Source organism: Oncorhynchus keta, chromosome 9, assembly GCF_023373465.1.
Source record: "Oncorhynchus keta strain PuntledgeMale-10-30-2019 chromosome 9, Oket_V2, whole genome shotgun sequence".
Taxonomy (NCBI): domain Eukaryota; kingdom Metazoa; phylum Chordata; class Actinopteri; order Salmoniformes; family Salmonidae; genus Oncorhynchus; species Oncorhynchus keta.
Window position 1 is genome coordinate 8,057,349 of NC_068429.1, and position 23,570 is coordinate 8,080,918.

At 39.8% G+C, this 23,570-nt stretch overlaps 1 protein-coding gene across 1 annotated transcript in view; it reads right to left on the reverse strand.

Moving 5' to 3' along the window:
• LOC118379485 (LIM homeobox transcription factor 1-beta-like) overlaps positions 1-19,418 on the reverse strand; it is a 121,888-nt gene extending 102,470 nt beyond the window's left edge. Inside the window, exons 1-2 of the mRNA XM_052525032.1 lie at positions 18,811-19,418; positions 18,123-18,309 (exon numbers count right to left, since the gene is read on the reverse strand). Coding sequence (XP_052380992.1) covers positions 18,123-18,309; positions 18,811-18,949 — 326 coding nt within the window. The 5' untranslated portion in view covers positions 18,950-19,418. The remainder of the gene's footprint in view (positions 1-18,122; positions 18,310-18,810) is intronic.
• Between the last annotated feature and the right edge of the window lie 4,152 nt (positions 19,419-23,570).

Sequence of the window (23,570 nt, forward strand, 5' to 3'; positions counted from 1 at the left end):
GTCGGTGGTGCAGAGGGTTTGGGGAGGTAAGACGCCAGACCAAGGCTCCGTTAGACCACCTGCTTCCCCAACAAAACTGAGAGGAAGCCAATGAGCTCACGGGTTACATGACACACAATAATACAATTATTGTGTATAGTCAGATGAATATAAATAGTTTGTTTCAAAAACGTTTACATGCTTTGCAATAAGAACCATTTCCCTGATTGTCCTGTTCACGTGACGTATCTGAAAATCAGGCCACCTGATGGGACTTTTAGAGTAACGGCGTTTGTTTCAGTGTATCTGGTCTTTTGCCCTAACAGACTTCCAAAACCCTTGGAGGTGTAAATCAATCAAATCAAATGTATTGATAAAGCTCTTCTTACATCAGCTGATATCTCAAAGTGCTGTACAGAAACCCAGCCTAAAACCCCAAACAGCAAACAATGCAGGTGTAGAAGCAGGGTGGCTTGGAAAAACTCTCTAGAAAGGCCAAATAAATAAATAAACTCCCCCCATAAAACTCCTTCCATGGGTGGACTCCCCCACCTGGAAACATGACCAACCAGGGTGTGTGCACAAAGGAATGTACGATGCCCAGGTCCATAAAGGGGAGTATAGGACCGTACAGCGAGTTGCAGACTGCAGAGGCTCCATACAGAAAGAGTGGCATCTTGAAGAGACACCTTCCAGTCCATTTCAAGGCACTGTACTCAAAGGAAAACCAGCGAGAGGGGGCTTTCCTGCGGCATTCCTGGAAGCGACAGGTGGGGGGGTCGCTATCGGCCATCTCAATGAACCGTGGAAGAGGAGGTTGGCCTTCAATGAACCGTGGAAGAGGAGGTTGGCCTTCAATGAACCGTGGAAGAGGAGGTTGGCCTTCAATGAACCGTGGAAGAGGAGGTTGGCCTTCAATGAACCGTGGAAGAGGAGGTTGGCCTTCAATGAACCGTGGAAGAGGAGGTTGGCCTTCAATGAACCGTGGAAGAGGAGGTTGGCCTTCAATGAACCGTGGAAGAGGAGGTTGGCCTACAATTTTTTTCTCCAAGTCTATGGTATTAATATAGCATAGAGTAAATCATGAAATACAAATACACTCTCACAGAGAGTGGAATCGTCAAATACACTCTCACAGAGAGTGGAATCATCAAATACACTCTCACAGAGAGTGGAATCATCAAATACACTCTCACAGAGAGTGGAATCGTCAAATACACTCTCACAGAGAGTGGAATCGTCAAATACACTCTCACAGAGAGTGGAATCGTCAAATACACTCTCACAGAGAGTGGAATCGTCAAATACACTCTCACAGAGAGTGGAATCATCAAATACACTCTCACAGAGAGTGGAATCGTCAAATACACTCTCACAGAGAGTGGAATCATCAAATACACTCTCACAGAGAGTGGAATCATCAAATACACTCTCACAGAGAGTGGAATCGTCAAATACACTCTCACAGAGAGTGGAATCGTCAAATACACTCTCACAGAGAGTGGAATCGTCAAATACACTCTCACAGAGAGTGGAATCGTCAAATACACTCTCACAGAGAGTGGAATCATCAAATACACTCTCACAGAGAGTGGAATCATCAAATACACTCTCACAGAGAGTGAGAGCAAACTCCTTCCTTTCATCCTTCAAGTACACCGTATCAACCTGAAGAGAGAAAGAGGGAGACCTAGAATTTAAAAGCAATATTGGCAAAGCCAGGATTTTTTTTTAAAAAGAGAAAAAAAAAGAAGAGTCTAACTGAAAAGAACAACAGACAGAACTGGCAACCACTTACTTTTTAAAAACTGGAAATATGAAAAAGGCCCCAACACCAAACGATGAAAAGATACTTCAGGGAATTTAGCCAAATCAATACTCTTGGCAGAGCTGGGTGTTGGAAGTGCACCGGAGGGGATATAATTCTCATGCTCATTTGGCCAAGGAGAGTTTTGTTGGTTGGGGGGTGTGGGCGTAATTATAGAGCCCCATTCTGAACTGTTCTTTCCACCATTTTCCTCCGTGCTTGACACAAATAAGGGGATTAGGAGCCCGGTCTTCCGTTGCCCCTCCGTTGAGGACAAAGCGGAGGGGAGCTTAGTGTCACAGTTAGTGATAAAATTACAGATCAGTGTCAGTCAGCTGCTACAGAAACATGGGGTAACCTAATCTCATTAGAAGATGAAGAGGGGGTATATGAAAAAGTGGGAAGGTTGGGGGCAGGCGTTAGGGGCTATCAGTGATAGCTCAGAGTAGTCTCACATCTCTTATGGGTTAACATGTTACCCAGTCTCTTATGGGTTAGTTAACATGTTATCCAGTCTCTTTTGGGTTAACATGTTACCCAGTCTCTTATGGGTTAGTTAACATGTTATCCAGTCTCTTAAGGGTTAACATGTTACCCAGTCTCTCTCTCATCTCTTAAGGGTTAACATGTTACCCAGTCTCTCTCTCATCTCTTATGGGTTAGTTAACATGTTACCCAGTCTCTTATGGGTTAGTTAACATGTTACCCAGTCTCTCTCTCATCTCTTATGGGTTAGTTAACATGTTACCCAGTCTCTTATGGGTTAGTTAACATGTTACCCAGTCTCTCTCTCATCTCTTATGGGTTAACATGTTACCCAGTCTCTTATGGGTTAACATGTTACCCAGTCTCTCTCTCATCTCTTATGGGTTAGTTAACATGTTACCCAGTCTCTTATGGGTTAGTTAACATGTTATCCAGTCTCTTAAGGGTTAACATGTTACCCAGTCTCTCTCTCATCTCTTAAGGGTTAACATGTTACCCAGTCTCTTAAGGGTTAGTTAACATGTTACCCAGTCTCTTATGGGTTAACATGTTACCCAGTCTCTTATGGGTTAGTTAACATGTTACCCAGTCTCTCTCTCATCTCTTAAGGGTTAACATGTTATCCAGTCTCTCTCTCATCTCTTAAGGGTTAACATGTTATCCAGTCTCTCTCTCATCTCTTATGGGTTAGTTAACATGTTATCCAGTCTCTTATGGGTTAACATGTTACCCAGTCTCTTATGGGTTAGTTAACATGTTACCCAGTCTCTTATGGGTTAACATGTTACCCAGTCTCTCTCTCATCTCTTATGGGTTAACATGTTACCCAGTCTCTTATGGGTTAGTTAACATGTTACCCAGTCTCTTATGGGTTAGTTAACATGTTACCCAGTCTCTTATGGGTTAACATGTTACCCAGTCTCTTATGGGTTAACATGTTACCCAGTCTCTCTCTCATCTCTTAAGGGTTAACATGTTACCCAGTCTCTCTCTCATCTCTTAAGGGTTAACATGTTACCCAGTCTCTTATGGGTTAGTTAACATGTTACCCAGTCTCTTATGGGTTAGTTAACATGTTACCCAGTCTCTCTCTCATCTCTTATGGGTTAACATGTTACCCAGTCTCTTATGGGTTAGTTAACATGTTATCCAGTCTCTTATGGGTTAGTTAACATGTTACCCAGTCTCTTATGGGTTAGTTAACATGTTATCCAGTCTCTTATGGGTTAACATGTTACCCAGTCTCTTATGGGTTAGTTAACATGTTACCCAGTCTCTTATGGGTTAACATGTTACCCAGTCTCTTAAGGGTTAACATGTTACCCAGTCTCTTATGGGTTAACATGTTACCCAGTCTCTAATGAGTTAACATGTTACCCAGTCTCTTATGGGTTAACATGTTATCCCAGTCTCTAATGGGTTAACATGTTACCCAGTCTCTCTCACATCTCTTATGGGTTAACATGTTACCCAGTCTCTCTCTCATCTCTTATGGGTTAACATGTTACCTAGTCTCTTATGGGTTAACATGTTACCCAGTCTCTTATGGGTTAACATGTTACCCAGTCTCTTATGGGTTAACATGTTACCTAGTCTCTTATGGGTTAACATGTTACCTAGTCTCTTATGGGTTAGTTAACATGTTACCCAGTCTCTCTCTCATCTCTTATGGGTTAACATGTTACCCAGTCTCTTATGGGTTAACATGTTACCCAGTCTCTTATGGGTTAACATGTTACCCAGTCTCTTATGGGGTTAACATGTTATCCAGTCTCTTATGGGTTAACATGTTATCCAGTCTCTTATGGGTTAACATGTTACCCAGTCTCTTATGGGTTAACATGTTACCCAGTCTCTTATGGGTTAACATGTTATCCAGTCTCTTATGGGTTAACATGTTATCCAGTCTCTTATGGGTTAACATGTTACCCAGTCTCTCTTATGGGTTAACATGTTATCCAGTCTCTTATGGGTTAACATGTTATCCAGTCTCTTATGGGTTAACATGTTACCAGTCTCTTATGGGGTTAACATGTTACCCAGTCTCTTATGGGTTAACATGTTACCCAGTCTCTTATGGGTTAACATGTTACCCAGTCTCTTATGGGTTAACATGTTACCCAGTCTCTTATGGGTTAACATGTTACCCAGTCTCTTATGGGTTAACATGTTAGTCTCTTATGGGTTAACATGTTCTCTCTCATGTTCATCTCTTATGGGTTAGTTAACATGTTACCCAGTCTCTTATGGGTTAACATGTTACCCAGTCTCTTATGAGTTAACATGTTACCCAGTCTCTTATGGGTTAGTTAACATGTTACCCAGTCTCTTATGGGTTAACATGTTACCCAGTCTCTTATGGGTTAACATGTTACCCAGTCTCTTATGGGTTAACATGGGTTAACATGTTACCCAGTCTCTTATGGGTTAACATGTTAACATGTTACCCAGTCTCTTATGGGTTAACATGTTACCCAGTCTCTCTTAACATGGGTTAACATGTTACCCAGTCTCTTATGGGTTAGTTAACATGTTATCCAGTCTCTCTCTCATCTCTTATGGGTTAACATGTTACCCAGTCTCTTATGGGTTAACATGTTACCCAGTCTCTTATGGGTTAACATGTTACCCAGTCTCTTATGGGTTAACATGTTACCCAGTCTCTTATGGGTTAACATGTTACCCAGTCTCTTAAGGGTTAACATGTTACCCAGTCTCTCTCTCATCTCTTAAGGGTTAACATGTTACCCAGTCTCTCTCTCATCTCTTATGGGTTAACATGTTACCCAGTCTCTTAAGGGTTAACATGTTACCCAGTCTCTCTCTCATCTCTTAAGGGTTAACATGTTACCCAGTCTCTCTCTCATCTCTTATGGGTTAACATGTTATCCAGTCTCTTATGGGTTAGTTAACATGTTACCCAGTCTCTTATGGGTTAGTTAACATGTTACCCAGTCTCTATGGGTTAACATGTTACCCAGTCTCTTATGGGTTAGTTAACATGTTACCCATATGGGTTAACATGTTACCTCCAGTCTCTTATGGGTTAACATGTTACCCAGTATGGGTTAACATGTTTAGTCTCTAATGGGTTAACATGTTACCCAGTCTCTTATGGGTTAACATGTTAAGTCTCATGGGTTAACATGTTACCCAGTCTCTTATGGGTTAACATGTTACCCAGTCTCTTATGGGTTAACATGTTACCCAGTCTCTTATGGGTTAACATGTTACCCAGTCTCTTATGGGTTAACATGTTACCCAGTCTCTTATGGGTTAACATGTTACCCAGTCTCTCTCTCATCTCTTATGGGTTAACATGTTATCCAGTCTCTCTCTCATCTCTTAAGGGTTAACATGTTACCCAGTCTCTCTCTCATCTCTTATGGGTTAGTTAACATGTTACCCAGTCTCTCTCTCATCTCTTATGGGTTAACATGTAACTCAAGTAGCTTCACTCTGCTTTTATGGTGATAGTGGATTGTCATTAATCACAAACAATTTCTGCCACTCACAGTTAAGTGTTTATGCCACCCGTAGTTACGTGGCTACGGGCAAGGAGCAGTCCCTCTACTCAAACACTCTCGTGGGGGGCTCTGTCAGGTTGTGCCTGCGTCTCCACACGCTGGTAGAATGTGGCGTCTGGGCGCGAGAACGGGGCTTTGGGTACACAGCGTCGGCATGGCAGCACTTGCCACAGTGGTGACAGCTACTCCTCGCACCCCGGTGGAAGAAGAGGTGGGCCGCTGTATTTGGAGAATACAGGGGGATAACGTACAGGAAGTGGGAGGAGGCTAGCTCCCTGACTCCATTCCACATGTGTGTTCGAAAAGGGCCATCCAGAGAGAACAGGAAGATCTTACAGGATCTTACAGAAACGTCATTTGCCTGAATGATATTGGGGTAAGAGTGACTTACTGAGGTAGGAGCTTTGTACGTCATCGTCTGTCTTCACAGGAATCGAGGGTTGCTTTCCTGCTCAATATTTCTACAGAAGACAACTCACTACCCAGTCAAGATTGTGAAATTGAATAAAATAATGAACAGTGGACTCTTGAATATCTTGTGTGCATTTAAGCTGAGTGTCATGTACTTGTTGATTGACTCTGTGGTGACTAAAGATCCCATGGCACGTATCGTAAGAGCAGGGGTGTTAACCCCGGTGTCTTGGCTAAATTCCCAATCTGATCCCCATCGTGGCCACCTGATCATCCCCGGCTTTCAGTTGGTTCATTCATCCCCCCTCTCCTCCCCCCCCATTTAACTCTTCACCCGGTTGTTGCTGTAGAAGAGAATGTGTTCTCTGTCAACTTACCTGGTAAAATATATATATTTTTACAGTAAAACAATTAGTACAATATTACATGGGAGTCTTCATCCTGTATCTGTGACACCGTGCTCCTTTTCTCGTTAGAGAGATGGATCGCTCTCGCTGACAGGGTCAGGAATGGGCTATTCAAACTATTGTATTAACACATAAACAGTCACGTTGAGGTTGTCAGGCCTTCGGGGAGGAAGAGGCTGTGTTGTTTCGAGAGTCAAATGACTTCAGGGGGGTTCAGGTCTGGACCTTTTGTTAAGTGCTCTGTGACAGACAATTTTGAGAAAAGCGAGAAAAAAAAATCATTATGAATAATTTTGTACTGTAATAAACCGTAAAAGAAAAGTGGTTTCTGAAACTGATTCTCATTACTGCCAAAAATCTGTAAACATCCGGCACCGTATTTTGGATGATGCTTACTAGTAATTTTGGAGTGTCCTTAAAAACGAAAAAAAAAAAAAAATTGGAGACCAGCCAACGATTTGTCAACAAAATTGTACCTTGCACACTAAAATAAAATAAAAATGCATGTATCCTGTCAACTCAAATAAAAGAACGTGAGGATCATCTTGTCACCAACAAGATGGCGTCCAAAACAACTGAGTGGTTTGGTACAGAAGCAGAAAAACAGCCCAATAAAAAAATTGAAGAGTGAAAACTATGCACATTATGGAATGATAGATAATTGCATCACCACACTTGGATGGTAGGACTGAGAAGGATGTGTTGATATGAAACTAGATACTTCCTTACTGAGCACGCCCAAGCTAAAGCTACGCTAAACACACTGCTGAGCCAGAGGCCAGGCAAGCTGAAGCAATATCTTGTCAATATTGTACAAGCTGCTAACTTGGGCTATTTTCTTCTGAATATATACATCTCTCTCTCTCTATATATATATATATAAAAATAACATTTTAGTAAACCCTCAACAGTGGTTGATGCTGAAAAGAGCATTTTGCTAAACTGTGTTTGCTTGCTCTTTTCAGCATCAACCCTCAAGACATGTTGAGGGTTTACTAAAATGTTATTTAGATAGATAGATAGATAGATAGATAGATAGATAGATAGATAGATAGATAGATAGATAGATAGATAGATAGATCACACTCACATACATACACACATATATATATAATATCACATTAAAAAGATCACTTTTTCTTCAAATCACTCTGTGTAATTCTTTGATTTAACAGCTAAATGCTCTCCACTTGCTCTTTCTGAAATAATCTCTCATAGACTGATGTGCAAATACCTCAGTGTTTTCTGTGTTTGCTAACAATCCAGTACAACTGGCCAAAAAGTACAGGAGACGCTCTAATCTCTTCACATAAAGAGAACATCCCTGAAAATCTCCACATAACCATAGAACCCAACAGTCCCTAAGAAAGGGCCTGAATTGGTTGATGGACCATAGTCAGAAGCCTACCACGCTCAAATACAGTAGATGTATAAATATTGTTACTCCCCCTGTGGGTGGATAAGACATGGGGGGGGTCAAGGATAGTGTCGTCTTAAAAACATGCATGCAGGTCAAAAAAATCTTCTTAGTCAGCATTTTAAACCGGGGTCCTGAGCTCTAGTTAATTAAAAAACAACATTTAAAAAAGAAGGATTCGCTAATGGCCACTGACCACAGAAAGTCCCCATCAGCACAACAAAGAACATCATCACCCACGAGGGATGTGTGTGTTCAGGACTGAACAACTGTGTTCGCTTGCTCTTTTCAGCGTCAACCACTCAAGACGTGTCGAGGGTTTACTAAAACTGAACGTGCCCTGTCAAATCTGCCTGAATTGAATTGGAGTGATGAATATGGCATTTCATTCAGAGAAAACTGAAAAAAAAAATAATAATCTTCCTCCTTATTAATTAAGTGTTTTTTTAAAATGTACTGTTCTAGAAGGATGGTTGCTCTGTTGTCTCTGTAAACTGAGAAATATTTTCTGAGCAGAAGTAATATAAACATAGCTATAAGAGAGTCGGTTGGGTTCGGAGCCCTGTCCCAACGGACAAAGCGCCCCTAGAATTCCATCGCCAGGGGAACAATCGTCAGGAGCTACAGCTTTCCACGTCAGGATCAGTCACAACCAGAAAATGCAGTGCCTTCCGTAAGAATTCACACCCCGTGGCTTTTTACACATTTTGTTATGTTACAGCCTGAATTTACAATAGATCTAGATTTGTTTTCACTGGCCTACACACAATACCCCCAAAGTGGAATTATGTTTTTAGAAAATTGTACTAATTAATTAAAAAATAAAAATCCCAAAATGTCTTGAGTCAATAAGTATTCATCCCCTTTGTCATGGCAAAGCCTAAATATGTTTAGGAGTAAACTTTGCTTAACAAATAATAAGTTGCATGGACTCACTGTGTGTGCAATCTCTGTACCCCACACATACTGTAAGGTCCCTCAGTCAAGCAGTGCATTTCAAAACAGATTCAACCACAGAGACCAGGGAGGTTTTCCATTGCCTCACAAAGAAGGGCACCTATTAGTAGATAGGTATAAAAAAAAGTTTTTAAAAACACACATTGAATATCCCTTTGAGTTATTAATTACACTTTGGATGGTGTATCAATACAACCTGTCATTACAAAGATACAGTCGTCCTTCCTAACTCAGTTGCCGGAGAGGAAGGAAACCGCTCAGGGATTTTACCATGAGGCCAATGGTGATTTTAAAACAGTTACAGTTGAATGGCTGTGATAGGAGAAAACTGAGGATGGATCAACAACATTATAGTTACTCTAAAATACTAACCTAACTAACAGTGAAAAGAAGGAAGCTTGTACAGAATAAAACATATTTAGAAACATGCATCCTGTTTGCAATAAGGCACTAAAGTAAAACTTCTAAAAACGTGGCAAAGTAATGAGCTTTATGTCCTGAACACAAATCGTTATATTTGGGGCAAATCCAACATAAAACATCACTGATGGGTACCTCTTCATATTTTCAAGGATGGTGGCTGCTTCATGTTATGGGTATGCTTGTCATAGGGAGTTTATTTTATGATAAAAAGAAACAGAATAGAGCTAAGCAAAGGCAAAATCCTAGAGGAAAACTTGGTTCAGTTTGCTTTCCAATAGACACCGGGAGACAAATGTACCTTTCAGCAGGACAATAAACTAAAACACAAGGCCAAATATACACTGGAGTTGCTTACCAAGATGACATTGAATGTTCCTTAGTGGTCTAGTTACAGTTTTCACTTAAATAGTCTTGAAAATCTATGGCAAGACTAGAGTCTAACAATGATCAACAACCAACTTGACAGAGATTGAAGAATGTATTAAATAATAATGTGCAAATATTGTACAATCCAGGTGTCCAAAGCTCTTAGAGACTTACCCAGAAAGACTCACAGCTGTAATAGCTGCCAAAGGTGATTCTAACATGTGTTTGAGTCAGGGGGTTGAATACTTATCTAATCAAGACATATTAGTGTTTTATTTTTTTACAAATGCTATAGAGTTATCTTCCACTTTGACATTACAGAGTATATTGGGTAGATCATTGACAACAAAAATGACAATCAAATCCATTTTAATCTCACTTTCTAACCACAAGGGGTGTGAATACTTTCTGAAGGCACTGTACTGTACATGGAGGTTGGAAATGTTTAGTGGGATACAATCCAACATTTACAAACAATCATTTAATCCATTGAGATGGATAGGATAGGATAAGTAATCCTTCTCACCCCCCCCCCTTAAAAGATTTAGATGCACTATTGTAAAGTGGCTGTTCCACTGGATGTCATAAGGTGAATGCACCAATTTGTAAGTCGCTCTGGATAAGAGCGTCTGCTAAATGACTTAAATGTAAATGTTAAATGAGATGCACTTCAACTATTATTCTCAACGAAGGATCTGCTTTTGTGTTCTGGAAAGATGGTGACCAAAAATACTGATATTTCATGTATTATTAGGATTATTGTGCTTTCTCCCTTTGTTCTGAAAACAAATAAATGACTCTCAAAGTCACACACACACACACACACACGGAATTCCTCTCCAAATTTCACGCAAAGCCTGCTGCATAGTCGCCTGGTTGCCAGGGAGACATCCTAAACCCCAATTGGCTGGAACCCACATGTTAGCCTTGGTGAGGTTTGGAGCAGCTCTGTGTTATTCTATGGTGAAATGACATCACTGTCTACTCTCCCCCAGCACACAGTCCCCAGCACACAGTCCCCAGCACACAGTCCCCACCATACAGTCCCCAGCACACAGTCCCCAGCACACAGTCCCCAGCACACAGTCCCCAGCACACAGTCCCCACCACACAGTCCCCAGCACACAGTCCCCAGCACACAGTCCCCAGCACACAGTCCCCAGCACACAGTCCCCAGCACACAGTCTCATCTCATGCTCACGTAAAAATATTCAAATGTATTGCCATTTTCTCACAAGATTACAATCAAATATGTGGGGCTGTGCGGCTAGGTAGGGTGAGCAAGGCATTTCCAACGCCAAAGGCCACGGGTTTGATCGCCGCTGGGGCCACCCATACGTAAAATGTATGCACAAATACAATTATTTGCCATATATATTATTTTGTATTATTGTTATATTGAATAAGATGCAGGTATTTCATCAACATTCCAATCCATGCAAATACTTATGTTGCCAGGAGTACAACTTCCCAGAGGTGAAATAATGTTACGAAACACATTTTCAAAAGTAGCCTGTTGACAAAACATTACCCGGGTATAAAGTCCAGAAACAAAATATATTATCGACACATCATAGTATTGCAATTAGCCTAGAACTGCAACAGCTGCAGACCTAGTTTAAAGAGTAGACTCCGCCTGTGAGTAGAAAGCCGCTCTAATATTTAGGCAGCTACTAAAATGTTCCATTTGACACAACTTGTAAAAGAAGCTCACAGTGTGGTCGAGAAGTAGCATAGTGGCATTAATCAGAAATCATTTGGCGGCTCAAAATGAACACACACAACAACATGAAACACATGAAGTAAAATGTTCAGAAAAAAAAACCAAAAAGCCACTTGTGAATTAAAACCATTTACACAGTGAATGGAGGTGTCAACAAAGCCAAAGCAGGAACATAAACTTCCTATTTAAGTTTTATTTAACATCAGAATAATAACATCCTAATTCAGATGTTTTTGATAAATATTTATATTTTTACAACAAAAAAAATAGTGTTCTCCTAACGTTCACTAAAATGTCGTAAACAACATTTGTAACAACCACCACAGAACGTTCTCATTAGGTTTCCAGGTAACGTAATAACACAATGTACCAGTAATGTTTTCCCAGCAAACTAAAATAACTTATCTGAAATGTTCCCAGAACATTCGCTAGGTTGCGGAAAATGTTCTCATGACACAAAAAAACTGTCCATTCATAGTGAATAATATAGAATGTTTGTGTAAAACATTCACCTGATGTTGCAAGAACGTTCCTGTAAGACATTTAATTTGTTCTTTAAAGGTTCCCTGAATATTTCCACAACCTAAAGAAATCAAATCAAATGTATTTATATAGCCCTTCGTACATCAGCTGATATCTCAAAGTGCTGTATAGAAACCCAGCCTGAAACCCCAAACAGCAAGCAATGCAGATGTAGAAGCAGGGTGGCTATGAAAAACTCCCTAGAAAGGCCAAAACCTAGGAAGAAACCTAGAGAGGAACCAGGCTATGTGGAGGAAATCAATCTAGTGGGAACATTGTGGGGGAAATCACAAAATATATGTTCCCAAAACACACAAAAAAACAACAGTCCAGTTGTGCAGATAATTCAACAATGTTTCTTTTGAGTACAAAAAAAAAACTTTCACCTGATGTTACAAGTATTCCCAAAACACATTTTGTCTGTTCTTTAAAAAGGTTCCCAGAATGTTTGATTAGGTTGTGGTAACATTGTGGGGACATGACAATTGGCATATTTGGAACATGATCAGCTGTGATGGCATTCATACAATGTTTAAGTTCAGGACACCTGTATTGTACAGTCTTCACTATCCCATGGGTAACCATGGGGTAGCTGTGGCCTTGTGGGTTTTCAGACGCACATGGTCAATCAGGACACAGGACACCTGTATTGTACAGTCTTCACTATCCCATGGGTAACCATGGGGTAGCTGTGGCCTTGTGGGTTTTCAGACGCACATGGTCAATCAGGACACAGGACACCTGTATTGTACAGTCTTCACTATCCCATGGGTAACCATGGGGTAGCTGTGGCCTTGTGGGTTTTCAGACGCACATGGTCAATCAGGACACAGGACACCTGTATTGTACAGTCTTCACTATCCCATGGGTAACCATGGGGTAGCTGTGGCCTTGTGGGTTTTCAGACGCACATGGTCAATCAGGACACAGGACACCTGTATTGTACAGTCTTCACTATCCCATGGGTAACCATGGGGTAGCTGTGGCCTTGTGGGTTTTCAGACGCACATGGTCAATCAGGACACAGGACACCTGTATTGTACAGTCTTCACTATCCCATGGGTAACCATGGGGTAGCTGTGGCCTTGTGGGTTTTCAGACGCACATGGTCAATCAGGACACAGGACACAATTTCTGACTTGTTCAAATGTGACCATCCTCTTCATATGCTGTGATTTTGAAATGAAGAAAAAAAGTCTAGAAGTTTTCTTATTTAGTTTGAAGGTTCTGAATCTGTATTTTAAAAAGCATGAATGCAAGCTATTTAAAGGAATCTTTATCCAACTAATATCCAATTTCTTAAGACTTTCAACACATGATGAAGAAAGAAAACTATAAAAGAGTGTTATAAAATCACAGCATATGAAGAGGAAGGGAACATTTTAACAACTCAGAAATTGTGTCCTGTGTCCTGATTGACCATATTTGGCTGAACACCCACAAGGCCACAGCTATCCCCTGTTGGCGCAGAGGGTTAATGATCTGACTGCAGAGCTGAAGATTGCAGGTTCAATCCCACATATTCATGTTTCTTTTGAAAAAAAAAATAGAAATTAAAGCTCAGATATACTCTACTAAAAGAAAGGATGGCTTTATTTCATCCAAACGTATAAATACGGTCAGAAATACAGAATTTAGACTCACAAAAAAATAAAACATTGTGTAAAAATGTACTTTTTAAAAAGCAAAAGTGATCCTAGATAAGAACTGATAGTTTTGGATACCTTGTAAATATGGTCCAGAAGTATGCAGTATATAAAGAGGTTGGGTGAACAACGCATTTACCCATATTTTCCTGAGTGGGGCGGCAGGTAGTCTACTAGTTAGAGGGTTGGGCCAGTAACCGGAAAGGTATAAATCTGTCGTTCTGCCCCTGAACAAGGCAGTTAACCCACTGTTCCCAGGCCCTCATTGTAAATAAGAGTTCTTAACTGACTGGCCTAGTTAAACAAAAGGTAAAAAATAAAATAAAAATATATCTAAAACAATTAAAACGTTAGCTATGTCTAATGAAGGATGGAATTCCTGATTGACCATAAAGAAGAAGACTCTGGGAACGTTCTTGTATCCTAAAAGAAACATTGTAGAAGTAGAATCATCTGTACAACTGGGCAGTTTTTGGTGTGTTTTTTAACTTGTGTTTTGTGATTTCCCCACCCGACTGTTCCCACAACCTAATGAAACATTCTGAGAACCAAGTCCTTCTGTAGCTCAGTTGGTAGAGCATGGCGCTTGTAACGCCAGGGTAGTGGGTTCATTTCCCAGGACCACCCATACGTAGAATGTATGCACACATGACTGTAAGTCGCTTTGGATAAAAGCGTCTGCTAAATGGCATATATTATTATAGAACATATTAAATGTATCCTGGGAACATTCTTGTAACATCAGGTGAATGTTTTTTTTTTTTACACCCTAAAATAAAACATTGTAGAATAATCCGCACAACTGGACAGTTTGTGTTTTGGGAAGATATCTTTTGTGATGTTCACCTAATGTTCCCATCAGAATGTTACCACAACCTAATGAAACATTCTGGGAACCTTTAAAAGAACAGATGAAATGTGTTCTAGGAACATTCTGGGAACATTCTGGGAACATTCTAGGAACATTCTGGGAACATTCTTGCGACATAAGGCAAATGTTTTATGCAAATATTCTATAATCATCACCAAAACTGGACAGTTGTTGTGTTATGAGAACATTTGCCGAGACCTAACGAATGTTCTTGGAACTTTCACAGAACCAACTTTAGTTTGCTGGGGAGGGATGGAAATATTAGGATTTACAGTAGCCTACAGATAATTACAGTGCACCGTGTGCTGTCTGCTTCCTTCCCTCCAGCGACCTGTCAGGGGCTGCCGGCTTTGCCTTAGGTCTGACTAATGTGTCTTAAATGAGTGCCATAAAAAGTGAGAATGAGTGTGAATGACATCTCTAAGTATCCCATCATTGTGAGTAAACACTATTTTGTAGTTAGGCGTGAGAATTGATAAGTGTATTTCTTGTCATGTGTTTGAAAGAGGCTGCAAGTACTACGACAAGGCTGTGTGAGCGTTAAACATGTGTCTTGAAATGGAGAGGTTTAACAGAGGGTTAAACATGCAGAGGCATCCTGCTCACTATTGGACTAGCCCCCAGGAACACAGCTAGCATGCCTGACCAGTGACGGGCACTGCTTTTAGCTGCTCTAGACTACCACAAAGGAAAATATTGGATAAAACAACATTAAATGCATACTATAATGTTATTACAATCCATCATTCAATTTGTTTTTGTTTCAATACCCACATAAACAAGTCTAAAAAATGTTTTAAAAATTACATCAACATGTGGAGAAAAAATATATACTTAAAAGCAACAATTGGCATAACACAAAGCTATTCTGATAAATATTTCTAAATTATTGTTATAAGCAATTTGAATGTTTTGGAAGTTAAGTTTAAAATGCTGTAATTATTTATTGTAATGATAACCTTTTGGTGACATGTAATCTATTCAAACTACTTCTCAAGAAAATAATCCCAGTAGAAAACTAATGGAAACATTCAAATATCATGTTTTCAATGTGGGCCTATTAGTCTACATTAAATGTGTGAATCACCTTAAATCCTAAATTGAGACTTACAGGGATACAAAATAAAGTCAGTTAACTTTTTTGACAATAATGAGGATTTAGAGTTTGAAGAGAGGCCTACAAATCATTTCATTATGGTTTGGGCACCAAGCCCAGATATTAACTTTAAAAAAATCTGATTTAGTTTTGACTGATCGTGGCCTAAGCCAATGTTTGCATTACCCCAGAATGAAACTACAAATATTCACAGCAGCGACACAGGCTGAATGTAGACTCAAGGCACTATCTTTCAGCTGATCAACAACATCCTCGTAGGAGCAAATGTAGGAACGCAATGACAAAATTCTAGGAGAAAAGCCTACCCAAAACCTCAAATATGACACTATAAAATGACAGCAGGTCATTAAAAAAAAAAAATCACGTAAATCACAAAAAAAATAATAGTACATCTAAATAAATCTCATGACCTTTTGATTTGCACAATCATATTATTGGCAAGCTTCCCACTAACACGTTTACAATATCTCCCCCATATACGTCAATGACTTACGTCATCAAAACATTAGCAATAGCTTCTAGTAACGTTAGTACACCACTCTTGACCTGCGGTAAAAAAATATATATATATACTAAAAATAAATAAATAAAAACATGCATGCATGCGCCAAAGCCCTTGAATCTGTGCGTTTCTCAGGTGAAGGAATTCCGAGCTGCGGCTATGAAAATTCCCATTGTTCCTACAAACTGCTTGCCATCATGTCGGGGGAAGGCTGCTGAATGGCAGACAGACACAGGCAATGGATGTCGCCCATTGTTCCTTGCCAGACTTCTAGCAGGGAGCGATAATGTCGCAGTGATTGAAGTAGCAATGTTTAAAGCCCTTGGACAAAGAGCCCTTAAAACTTACTGACAGGCATGAAGAGCAACAGTGCAGTGAGCTGAGAACGAGAAACACCCCACTGTCTACACACTGCCCAAACTGTCTGCACACGGCCCCCACATATACTAACTGCTAACCCCACCAGAGGCAGCCCCTCTAAGAATTACACAAGATTTATAGTTGCTAATATCATTATGTATATCTGCTAATGTCATGATTTATATCTTCTAATATCACAACTGTGTTTTCCATGTCGATCAAAGCAAAGCAAACACATCGAACACATTATTAGGTCTTCATTTTTTCTGATTTGTTTCGTTTTGATCATTTCTACCATTCTGTAACCTCATAACTATTGAGACCGTGCAACTAGACCACGTAGCATACAACTAAATGTTAAATCCCAATAGTTTGATACATAGAGACAACCGCACCAGCACCACAACACCCCACATAAACCTACAAAATGATAAAACTAGGCTATAACTGCACAAAGGTTATAGCATGGTAAGAGGATATAATTATTATAATATAGTAATAATAGTTATAATAGTTATAGCCTAATACTTGTACTTTATTGTCTGTAATAATAAAAGGCGTTGTCAGCTTGATAAAATATTACTGACAATGACAGAATGTATTATCCTTCGTATTGTGGTTTTTATAATCATACAATTCGTTCTGAAAAGTACAAAAGAGAATTACTCAACAGCGAGTATAGAAATGGTTAGTTGTATCCTCGGGACGTCTCTTCCCTAAACCTAACCACTACCCATAACCTAACGATTTTAAAACGTCTACTTCAAAGGGGTATGGACGTCCCAAGGATCCCGAATAGCACGGGCAATATAGAAATGTTATATTGCAGAGATCATCTTATATACATTTCTAAAACACACAATTTATTTAAAAAATTGATGCAGTGATTATAGGTTATTGATCTTATATCAGACACATTTTTCCCCCATATAGTTCCCCAAGGTTTATAGACATAGAACCCCAACGTCAAAACTGTCTGATTAGATTTAATTTAACTTTCATTTCTACATACACTGTGCAAAATCTTTACCTTAAGACTTTGACATCAATGACAATACCACAAAACCAAAAATAGCTATGTAATATTTCCCAGTCACTAAAACCAAATACGAAGACATTTAAAATATATATTTAGAAGGACTTCAAATAATAACGCATGACTTCAATATGAAACAGAATGTATCGTTAACTGAAGACTAAATTAGGTCTGTTTTATTGTTAAAATTACACAGAAATGTGTTTTAAATAATCGTTAACATTATATATATAACTTCTCTGGCAAATAGGCCTAAACCTAGGTTAGTTTCCAAAGGCTAATTCGAAGAATTATGAAGTAGGTGCATAGGCCCAAACATAGCACAATTGTCAAACAATATGATCATTAAAAAAAAACATAGCTACATAGCTATGGAACACAAACACGAGTAAGAGATTGTATAAGATAAAAATCCCCACTATGTATTTGATACAAAATGCGAAGAGAAAGAGTTGCGCCAATGTGGAGCGCGCTAAAGGCAAACGAGTTTGGTGTTATATATCGTCCACTCGATTGTCGACCATGATCCAATTACCAATGAAAATAGAAAGATATATGTGCTTACTGTTGGTAGTCAATTTTGCAGTAGAGTTTCCTATCTCTGAAGTAGCAAGTTGTGGTAAGCGGCTGTTGACACACCGCGCACTGCAAACACTCCTCGTGCCACGACGATTCGTTGACCCGCATCAGAAATCGGTCGGATATAGGCCGCTGACATCCCTCGCAGACGGCCTGATGATGGCATTCAGCACCTGGGTGATAAACGAACATTTGAATGTCTGTACCTTTCAGATTCACATACATAATGTCATAATATTGAGTGCACACACGGCAAGTATTTTCTACTCAATAAAAAAGTTGTAATGTATGTTAGGGAGATAAAAACAATATTCGTAGGCGTAGCTTTGTTTCTCAAAGTTACTAAATTACTCACAAATATAATGCATAAGCAACAGTTAATCCTGCCACTAGTTAAACCTGCCACTAACATCGATGTCAGGACAATAGTTAGGTTAAAGTTACTGTTGGGTTTGCATACATAATTTGAATAGGCAATATGAAATCTGAATTTCTATAATGCGTCTTATTTGTAGCTTATTGCTACAGGTGCATGCCAAGTGTTCTGTAAGGCCTTGCCGTCACAGGCTGGCACATGAGACTAAGAGAATGAATCCATTAAATCAAAATATCATATGGTATCTTTACTTTTGAATATTAAGAGATAATATGGTCCCATCCGTCCGTAAACTCACCGATCATAACGCCCAAAGTGGCCGCTCCCGTTCTAAAATGATCTTCGATTTTAATACCGTCCAGCATCTTTGAACAGGCAGAATGATTCCTTGCCGAGAAGCGTCTCTCCAATGATTCGAGACCTGTTGCAATTTCCATAACAATGTATGGTCACAGACAGTGTGGTCTTTTCCACCCCAAACCCCTCCTTGTTGCACACTGAACTTCTTTGCAGAGGCAAAACCAGGGGAAAGAGTCGTTAATAGACACGACTTGGGATTTTTGTACTTTTACTGCGCGGTGATAAATAGCCTATTGGTGTTTGTTCAATGAAAAACGTTTTAAGTTACAGACTAAATCGTGACATAGCGAAGGAACACATTTGTCAAGAACGGCTTAAGGTTGTCACCTGCTCAATTTAGAGTGGTTTAGCGTGTCCCTATATCGTGCGGGATGGAAACATATATATTAGCGTCGACGCAAAGCGTTGAGTTTCTGGTGAATTCTCCGACTCCCAAATAACAATATTGCAGAGAAATTGAAGTAATAAGCAAGTGCTGTAAATCCAGAGACGTCGAGTGGAGAGGTTCCTTCCAAAGTGAGCGTTAAAGTGAATGTGCCATGCCGAGTGAACAGTCTCTTGAAGAGGGCGAAGCCGAGATTGAGGCAACTGGAGAGAAGCCCTCCCCTTGCCCTCCCAGTACCACTTTTTCTGCACTATTCTACTGCTGCGGGATGCTATTGGTGCGCACTGTTTGTGTGTTCAGTGCCATGGAACTGAATCGTTCCGCCTCCAAAGGAGAATCCGAGAACCCTTGAAGTTAAATGGGACACAAGGCTACGTGTCTGTGGTGATTTGAAGCTAAGTATGTAGGCTAAGTATAGGACCAAAACAAACATGCACTTCAATGCATAATGTATAGCTACGCTTTTAGGGGAAAAAGGTGCTATCTAGAACCTAAAGGGTTTACTCAGCTGTCCCCATAGGAGAACCATTTGAATAACCATTTTTGTTCAGATAGAACCCGTTTGGTTCCAAATGGGTTCTTTTTCAGGTAGAACCCTACCTGGAACCAACAAGGGCTCTACCTGGAACCAAAAAGGGTTGTCCTATGGGGACAGCCGAACCCTTTCGGAACTATTTTTTTCTAAGGGTGTAAGGCCTACAGGAATGATGAATAAGTTGTGACATTGGCTTTTATTCAACAGATGTTGGTGCTGTGAGGGCATTAGTCAACTTTGGACCATTTGGAAATACTATAGGAATATGGTTAGTCATTTTATAATTCAATTTCGTTTATTATAATTGTTATTATTATACATTTTATTATTTTTGTCATTATTAATTTTATCACTTCATTACTCTAGGCTATATCCCACATTGAGGATGATGTGTTGTCAATACAATTATTCATCATTATTATTTTATAAAAGTCATACTTTTACCACCATTGCATTATCTATTGCAAAGCATCAAGCCCGCTGACTTCCCACAACCGACTCACCTGGCGATTGGTCCCGATGACAACAAAGGCCTGGACCAATTGGAAGTCACCGGCGGAGGAGAGCCCTCATAAGTGGTGGTGGTGGGGTACCCTCTCGCGCTATATGAAATGGCATATCTACATGATTAATAAACCCACAGATAAAACGGGAGATTTATGAAATGAAATGCTTTCCCTTCATCACTTCTTTATTCCACTGAATCATATCGTCTCTAAAAATGTAATATTCATAAGTTGTCTCCTTTGTCCTTAAAATGCACTAAAATTCATTTCACAGATATCAATCTATAGGCTATCTATGACAATAGAAGAGGGATTGTATAGGCTATTTCGTAGGCCTATATTTTCCTGTATGAATTCATTAAATCAACCTGCGCGCCGCGCCAATGGATTGAAAAGCATTTTGTAGGAATAAAGCCACAGACAGATAATTTGATCGCTATAATATTGGCATTAGTTTAACACGAATCAATCAACCGAGACTAAATAATGAAGTTAATTTTGTGTTTTTTTCCACAAGAAATGTATTTATTGCCATAGGTTTTTAGGCTACTTTTTTTTTGCATTTGTCAAGAGCGAAAACAATTAATGTAATCTTGGTGGTCTAATTATTTAGTCCAGACCACGTAAAACGTTTATAAAGGTCTATATACTGTATCTATTCCCGTTAGGATCGTATTATTGTCAACCCGAAGGGTCTAACGTCCGTCGCCCTTTTACACGTGCACTTACAGATGTATGAACAATGCCATTGCTTAATCCCCACAAAATAATACATATTTCCCCCGAAATAATAATTAATACTCCTCATCAGCAAATACAACAACAGAGGTTGCAAAAATGGTAGGGTATAATAATAATAATAACAACAACACCAAACCAACTATATACGCAGGGATAAAAATACAGTACAGATGTAGCCTAGGTTACGAACCATCAATTTATTTGACAATTAGCGTGAAAGAATATTCTGCATTGTCAACACTAAAATAAATCGCCATTCCAACATATTTTAACGTTTTACATGCAACATTGTAAACTTAGTGTCTACTATTACGGCTAATAGGCCTATATGTTTCCGTTGATAATCTGTGTCCCCTCAATTCTCTGAGATATATGAGAATAGAATGTGGCTCAGTGGACAAGTGAGGCTATAAATCAGGCTACAGCTGCCCAGTCTCGGCCTCTAGGGCAGTGTACCTCGGGCTAGCGAGTTATTAGGTTCATCATCCCCTCCCCTCCATTGTTTTCCTAAGAAAATCTCTTTCAAAAATAATGTTGAGCGACCCCACCAAAAATGAGTGTGGCATTCAAGACGGAGCTGACAGGACAGACAGGTCACTGACAGTATGGTTTACGGTGTTATTTTGATCCACTGAGCTAAATGGACTGCTTCCCCATACACTCCACAGTTAAGTTCTCAGTGTAGCAGTCGAGCGTGTAATCGGGATAGAAACTCTGCTGGAGATAATTAGGCCTCCTCTATACCGACGCTTGTATTATCAGGTTCTTGACAGGGGAAACTATATATATTTTTTAATTGACTTTCTATTGTTGACTTTGTATTTTTATTATTATTATTAGGCTAATCATTATTATTATGGATTATTAATTGAACGATTGCAGCATTCTTCATGAGGTCCCATGATATAGTCCAGAGGCCAGATTGATAGAGTTCGGATTCAGTCAGATACTCCTCAAAACAATACAAAAACGTAGAATATCGAAGACAAATACGTTTTCTTAACTTTATAAATAATAACATTGCATTATTCTTATGATTAGCCTATTATAATTATTAAATACATATTACTTTTGTAATGAGTAGCCTAAACAAGCGTAACTTTCACTCCCTGCATCAGTGTTATGAAAAGATGGGCCTGCCTACTCTCTAGAGAACATCAGAAAATCTATTTTATATGAATACATGCATCCTAAACTAAAATGACAAACAGCTTAGCCTGTAAAACAAAACAGGGTAGGGAAAATAGAGGATGGCTTGTGCCGCATGCACGATATTGCAATAAATATGTCAAGAATTTGGGATGTTTGAGTGGTAAGGTTGAAGCAATCAACTGCAGACTTAAGTCAAGGAGTGAAGTTGGGAGATGCATCCAGCTGCAGCCCCGTAGCATAGCCGGTAACTAAAACCAATACTGTCACCATCTACTGGCTGTGGTTAATCCCTACCACACACACCCTTTTCTTTCTTAGATTCCTTTCCTTCTATCCTCACTTCCTAACTCACTTTCCTCCTTCCCTACCTCCATTTCCTCCTTCCCTACCTCCATTTCCTCTAGGAAAGGGATTAGTAGCGGAGGAAAGGAGCTAGGGAAGGAAGTGAGACAGGGAAGGAGGAGAGGAAGCTAGGAAGGAGGAAAATACAGGGATCTAGGAAATGAGGAAAGGAAAGTCAGTGAAGAAAGGAGGACAGGAATCTACAAAATAAAAGTGCACTTGTATGTGGTAGGGATTAACCACAACTAGCAGAGAAAAGGAAAGGAATCTATGAAAGGAGGAAAGGGAAGGGAGTGAGGAAAGGAATCTTGGAAAGAAAAAGAGGAGTTGACATGTACAGTATGTGGTAGCTTAACCACGGCCAGTAGAGGGCGGTAGTATTGGTTTTAGTGACAGGCGAGCTAGCCTATGCTGTGGGGTTGAAGCTGGATTGGCTACTATTGGAAATTAGGGGAGGTGCATCTGTGATTGCCCAAGGTAAACACTGATGTGGATTTCCAACAGCAAGACTCAGTGTTGCCATTGTTTATGCAAATTGGAATTTGTACTGTCGAAATAAACATGTCCCCGACCCCCATATCTCACACTCAAAAACGACGTGTGTACATTGTACTATCATTTGTTGAGAGAGCTTCAAATATCACATGCATTTGTACATCCAATGTATAGCCTACATGAAATGGCGCAAAATCAGTTCCTGTTTCAGTCACGTCTTTGGTCACGTTGGCGTGGGTCAAACAAAACCACTATAATGATTGGTTGATTTAGAGCCTCCCACAATGCAGAGTTGTGTTGGTGAAGAGCAACTGCAGAAAATTGCAGTCAAACTTCATGACCTTTGAGACTTCTGTAATGCCCCTGTCTCAGTGCTTTGATATTCTGGAGTATACTGACCCCTAGTGTTTACGATCAGTAGTGCACCAGTGCTGTTGAAGAAACTGCAGTTTCAGTCACTGCAGTAGCCTAGTGACTGCATGCACATCTTTTCGTGATTTAAAAAATGGTTGTAATGTATGGATGGCTTCAAATAGTCTATC